The sequence below is a fragment of the Alligator sinensis genome, unplaced genomic scaffold (genome assembly GCF_000455745.1).
Source record: "Alligator sinensis unplaced genomic scaffold, ASM45574v1 scaffold607_1, whole genome shotgun sequence".
Classification (NCBI taxonomy): domain Eukaryota; kingdom Metazoa; phylum Chordata; order Crocodylia; family Alligatoridae; genus Alligator; species Alligator sinensis.
Window position 1 is genome coordinate 2,181,808 of NW_005841935.1, and position 6,767 is coordinate 2,188,574.

Consider the following 6,767-nt stretch of genomic DNA (forward strand, 5'->3'; position numbering starts at 1 on the left):
TGTGCATATCAATGAGTGGGGCTGAGCTGCTGGATTCATTGTGCGCAACTCCCCCCAGAGACACGCTACTTGGACAGACTGCTTGCAAGCTTCATGCGATGGAGCCAGGTGGACCCTGGGCTCAGGCTCCGCCCTCCTGGCATCCCACCCCGGGCCCCCACTGTTCTCAGGGCAGTGGCACAGGCCCCATGCTCCCGCCCACTGACACCGCCACTTCTCCGCCGCTGCCACTTCCCCAGCCATCACTGCTGCCTGTCCCTTGCTGCTTCCCTACTTTCCTTCCCACATGCCTGCCCGCCCACCACTGCTGTTGCTGTTTCCTACCTGCTTCCACTGCCATTCCTCTCTGCCCACCCACCTGCTGCTCCGGCTCCAGCCCACCCCAGCCAGCACCACGCGGTTCCTAGCTGCATGGCTGGGCCTGCATAACAAGGCATGAGACCAACCTCGTCTGGCACGAGCCCTGCGACATGGGCTGATTCTGGTGGTTTCCCCTTCTCCCTCCATCTGATCTTATCTGAGTTTCCACTCAGGCAGAGGGAGGGCTGGGGAACAGCCAAAGGGGCACCAGGCCAGAAGCCACAGAGTGTTCTGGTTGGGGCCTGGGGGTGGAGGGGCTGAAGGTGGGGTGGGACTAGGCAGGTCCTGCCACTGCTCAGTCTTACTCCTGGGTCCTGCTGCTGCTGGCACCTCGTGGTCTTTGACAGGCAGCTATGGGCAAATAATAATTAATTTTCTTAAAATTTTTAGGGGCCCCATGGGCCGGATAGAATGGCCTGGCAGGTCGGATGTGGCCTGCAGGCCATATTTTGCCCGCTCCTGTTAGATGACCAACCAGCCCAGATTATTTTGTGAACTTTTTTGTTTCCTAACTCTGGTGTGTTTAAAATCATAAACTTAACAGTAACCTCTTTACAGTGAATGCAGTTTATGCATGAAAGATTAAGGCAATGAAGTCTTTGCCGATAATGTACCTTAACAGTGCATCTTATGAAACTGGTGAGAGTGTGTGTAATGTGTGTATCCACAGTGCTGGGTTTTCTAAGTCCTTTCCATCTATCCTCTCCTTCCATGATCGGCTGGGAAAGAAAAGAATGCTGGTAGATGTAACATTTTGATAAGCTCTTCCAAGTCTAAATGTGTTGTTATTTTTTAAATGATAATTATTTGTCTGAAAGAACTTTTCAACATTGCTTTATTATTATGAATTTTATCTTCATGTTTAAAATAATAATGTAATATATATAGCTTTCAGTTTATGTTAATGAGCTTTTATGGAACATAATGTGAGCAATACCAACAGCTAACTATAATACTAGTTTTGTGTCTTGTTTTTTTTCTAGCCCATATTTTTTGCTAGAATGGTTTTGTTGGTAGTGTAATTTATATTTGAAGAATATTTTTAAATTACTGAATTTGAAAGGTGTTTGAACAATTTTGCAGTAATTGCAGTGGAATATGACCTGTTGGGCAGAATCATATTTGTTTTGTTCTTGTATTGAAAAAGCTTTTTTTTTAACTTGTGAAACAGCTACAGATGAGTAACTCCTCTTTCTGACACCTTTTTTTTGTTTGTTTTTTTTAGGGGAATTATTGAAGCTCGTTTTGTTTATGTCTTTGTCCTTGGCATAATTTTCACTGGCACCAAAGACGTACTCAGGTCACAGGTTATCTCTGCGGACTCCAAGACAAAAGTTACAGGTTTATGGGAAATATATAGTGGATTGGTTCTCCTAGCGGCTCTGCTGTTTAGACCCCATAACTTGCCAGTCCTGGTGTTTTGTCTGCTAATTCAACTGATAATGACAAGATGCATCTGGACGCCATTGAAATTTGATGCAGCTCAGATTACTATAATGCATTATTGGTTTGGTCAAGCTTTCTTTTATTTTCAGGTAAGATGAAGATGTGATGTCAATGGAAAAATCTATCTGTGTGGTTACTGTAACACTTGGTGTTAAATGAGAACATAGGTTCTGCTTTTGCAAAAACAGGTGTCAGTGAGACTGTGTACATGGTATCAGAACTTTAGTTTTCAACTACCATTCTTTTCCATAGAACAGGAGAATTCAATGATGCATACCATTGCAGTAACTGTATACACAATCACATATGCAAAATAATTAAATCGTGCTAGTGCACATGCACAGTACTTCTGCTAGGAACATGAACGAAGCTAATAGGCAGACAAGGTTTTTTGGGTGAATCTGGTATCTTTTATTAGACCAACTTAAATAGTTGGAAAACAATTTTTAAGCAAGCTTTCGGGTTCAAAAATCCTTCGTCAGGCTAAGGAAGTTTCAGCAGTTGGTGTGTGCTCTTCCTAAATGGAATGAAAAGTAAAGAAGCCAGAGGCTGGGCTGGTATGCATACAAGACAGGCAGTCAGTGAAGATGTAGATTGAAGAGTCAGTGGATGAGAGACAGGCTGGGTGGGGTGGGGAGAGAAGAGGGATGAATAATGGAGAAGTACCTGGGGAGTCAGATGTCAGGCAGGTTATTATGTGTCATAAATTCAATGTCTATATTTAGTCCATGATTTTTAGTATCCAGGAGGTTGATGAAGTGGAGTTCAACTGCTGAAACTTCCTTAGCCTGCCAAAGGTTTTTTGAACCCAAAAGCTTGCTTAAAAATTGTTTTCTATCTGTTCAAGTTGGTCTAATAAAAGATGTCAGATTTACCCAAAGAACCTTGTCTGCCTATGTCCTTAGACCAACACGGATACAACCTACACCCCTGTAACGAAGCTAATAGAAACTTGAGTTAAATGTATTAATTTTTCTGGTCTATTTTAGTCTCTAAAGGCTACTGATGTGTAATAATATGGTAATAAAATATGTCCTGACATACAGGGGACAGATTATTCTTCAGAATATTAATACAGCCATTAGAAATGTTATTCTTTGTATTCAGATGGCAGCTGCTGAGCACAGAGTTTAGTAGCCCATTTGAAGAAATGGAGCTCCCAAAACAGATAATATGCAGAAGGAAATAGAATCAATTTGTGGAGCAGAAGGTATTACTGATGATAGCCTCAGTGGTCAGTGGCAAGACTCAAAGGCTAGGAGGATGAAAAATAGAATTTTTAAAAGCTTTGAAAGAGTCCCCATGAGAATGATATTGAATACATCATTTGAGGATGGTATTTTGCCAAATTCTCAGAAGTGTTTTGATTTCCTAACATAATATAAATATTTATTACTGCTTCTCCCTTCTTAGACTTGGGAAAAGATCCAGGTGACTCCAGTAATTATTTTTGGTGGGAAGTGTAAGACTGACAAAGCATAGAATCAAGCTCATCATTCACTTTGAGGAAGATTTTAAAAAAATCAAAATCCTTTTCCGTGTTGTATGGAGACCTAGTCAATGATTGGGACTTCTGCATTTGACTAAATACCATCTAATAATTAAAAACTTTAATTGGCCTTAATACTTATAACAACAGACAGATCCAGCTGCATCCCTCATTCTGAAGATGTAGAAGTCCTTTGATGTTATGACCTGGAACTGCATGTGTTTTTGATACAGTCTAGATTTGTTGAAAACTTAGCCAAATTGAAATAATTGAAATGGGAGCCAGATCTTGCCATTCTTACTCAGCGTCTTAATTTAGGAGAAGCCTGTGGCAGGTGATGAGGAATGCCTGCATTTTGCTCTGAGAGAGCCTGAGGGTGGGGATGGGAAGATGTTAGTGGTAAGGGATTGCCTATTGGGATTTTGTGGCTTTCCTTGCGCCCTACTTTCCTTTTTCCTCTTGCTGTTTGGCTTTTATGGTCTTCCTTGAATATGATAGTTCAGTTCTTATTGTGCCCTTAATAAGAGGAATTCTGATAAACATAAAGATACATTGTTACTGCTGAATATTGGGTTAAGCATCCCTCAGTCACTGAGGTTAGTGAGTAGAGGGTGATAGTAAAAGTATAGTTCTGAAATCAGACAAAGACCTTAGTGTTAGATATATGGTTATGGAAAAATTAACTAATAACACAATAACATTTTGTGATTTAAACAAGGAAGAAATCCAGAATCTTTCATGCCTCACTGAAAATTGGCATTATTGATTACTGGAAGAATTTTGGTGTAGTGAGTGCAAATGGCATGTTAGCTGGAAAAAGAAGAGAACAAGATCTTCTCTGGAAGAGATGTGGGCACTTTAGGAAATTTGTTCCTCAGTATTCGTGGTTTCTTTTTTATGGTTGTTGCTAATATGGGTTGTCTTGCCGTTCTATTGAATGCAGTAAAAGAATCTATTACAAATTAATTACAAAATCCAAGTATCTCAAATCTGATTGGATATCCTGTTTTCTTCTTGAAGAATTTTTAAGTTGCTGTTATTGGGATAGACAGGAAATATCTAAAATCGGTCTGCTTGTTAGCTGTTATCGTTAACTGTGAGGGCATGTCCAGCATTTTTCACAGTTGATTTATTTTGCACTTATGATAAGAATGGAGGAAATATAGATTTGATTTCTGCCTGATTTAATGGAAATTTTGCTGCCGGATGTTCTGTTTCATAGAGAGGTAAAAGAGGCAGCCTGACTCTAGTCAGGACTTTCAGGCACTTCTTCCCCAAAATCTTGTTTCCTGCAGAATGGCAGTTTTGGATGTGACATTGGTTTCAGCAAATCGGAGGGCATTCTGATAACTAGTACAGTAATTGTGGGAAGGGGGTGCACAAAGACTTGCAACTTAGTCACATCAACAAAACCAGAGAAGAATGTCCACTATTGTGTTGGTTGGCCAAGCAATTTGGCTTGAGGTTTTGCTGCCATAAGTGCTCTCAGTCATTCCCAAGAACTTGAGGAGGAGGAGCCAGAGCTGCTGACAAGCTTCTGTGAAAGGCAAACAAATATAAATTATTCCATGTTCTTTTCATGACAGATCACCTAGGCATGGGCTACATTACGTCTGAGGTAACAAGGCAGACAGAATACCAATATAAAGAACCACCGCTGTCTGGAGGTGTTGGCAGAAACGTGGTCAATTCATGTCCAGAAAGCTTATTTTTGGGATTTTATTATATGTTTTCTAAACTTGATATTATATTATGGAAGATCCTTAGTAAAAACCTCTATTCCAGGCAACTTCAAAAACAGCTGCCCATCAGCATGATAAACTACCCACTGCAACACAAAGTTTACATCCAGCTCATTAGTATGACCAGCAGAGAATAAGAGAATTAATTACTATAAAATCAGAGGTTTTTGATAATGGGAGGGCTTTGATTATGGCTCTGTCTAGGCTAAAAGAAGATCTGGAGAAAGAAAAAAAGCATATCTGTAAAATGAATAAAGCCTTTAGAAAGTCAGATATATGGATTTTTAAAAAATTGTATTTAGTTTTTAAGAGGGAAAGTTTTCAGGTAGCTTTATAAAATACAGTAGTTTTATTCAGATTAGGTCTGCTTCCTAAAGTGTCTGATCAGAAATTTGTCATTCACTTGTTTCCTTAGTTAATTTGTCCTCTACTGAAGAAGCTAGTTTAGAGCTTTGGAAAGCACAAGCTGAATCATATGAACCTAACGGTATTTTTGCTTCTCCATAAAATAAAATGTTGATGTTCTTTAGGGAAAAAAAAGTAATGTAATTTAGAAGTGTTGAATATATAGCCCATTAATTATTAAAATTCAGAATTAAAATTCAGAGCTCTTCTTTATAAGGTAAAAACATCAAAAGTCCTTCTGAAAGTGGTTGTCTTCTTTTAATAGTCCTAGGTACAGAGAAACTTCTTTTCAGAAGCTTTGTGTCAGGCCATAGCCTCAAACCTGGAGCCTTGGCCCAACCAGCACAGCTGCTTATCCCAGTCTACTACCCTACAGTTGGTCACTCAGGCTGGTCAAGGCTGTCCTGAAGCCATCAGCAGAGCTTAGCCCTCTGCCCACTCACTGACACCAGAATGGCTGGTCAGGGTCAGCTGATCCTCTATTTTTCCTGTATAAAACCTTGATGTGGAACAGGAAGTGTCCAGGAGACTGCTTTGCTGTTTCCTCTGGTTTGTGCTCTGACTGTACTCCCTGCTTGATCTCCTGGCTTTTTGATCTAGTATGCTCTCCAGCTCTGGTCTCTGCCTGATCTCCTGGCTTCCTGACTTGGCATGTTCCTAAGCCCTGCTCTTGGACTAGCCACCTGACTTCCTGACTTGGCTTCTGCCTGATCTCTGCTCATTTCTCCTGACCCTGGTTGGCACTGTGATCAGTTAATGGCCCCAGATCTGGCTGCACACAATCTGTCATGATGCTGTGATCCATCAGTTGCATCTGTCTTATTATTATGTTATTTATGTAATTTGCCTAAGATCTGAAGTCAGTCAGAAAGCAGGACAGGGTGGCATCTTAGAGACTGCTTCACAGAGGCATAAGCTTTCATAGGCACCAGCCTTCTCTCTGAAGCAGTTAGTCTCTAAGGTGCCACCCTGACCTGCCTTCTGGGCAAGATCTAGTAGCCATATCTAAATTTGTAATATGAGTTAAAGCTGTGCACCAGTGAAATTTGACAAATGGATATCCTTTGCAGTCCCAATCCATGCCTACCTCTTCCCCCACCCCTTCACTGTCCCCTCTTCAAAGATCACTCTTATTAGAGATTTTGAGATAGGAATTAAAGTCCCAAATGTAGCCTGGAGCCACAAAAGGAACTGCCCTCTGCTTGAGAGGAAAGGGAAGTAGCTTCACTCTCCTTAACACCTCACACCAAAGCAGTTTTTGTATGTTGTTTCCTCTGAGCCAGATTCTTCCTGCCTTTTGCCATTTTTTTGCAACAAAATTGGAA

General features: G+C 40.8%; 1 protein-coding gene across 3 annotated transcripts in view; it reads left to right on the forward strand.

Moving 5' to 3' along the window:
- The window catches only part of PIGG (phosphatidylinositol glycan anchor biosynthesis class G), a 203,112-nt gene that overhangs the window by 122,152 nt on the left and 74,193 nt on the right, over positions 1 to 6,767 (forward strand). For all 3 annotated transcript variants that reach the window (XM_025199090.1, XM_025199091.1, XM_025199092.1), the window contains one exon: positions 1,586 to 1,895. In XM_025199090.1, coding sequence (XP_025054875.1) covers positions 1,586 to 1,895 — 310 coding nt within the window. The remainder of the gene's footprint in view (positions 1 to 1,585; positions 1,896 to 6,767) is intronic.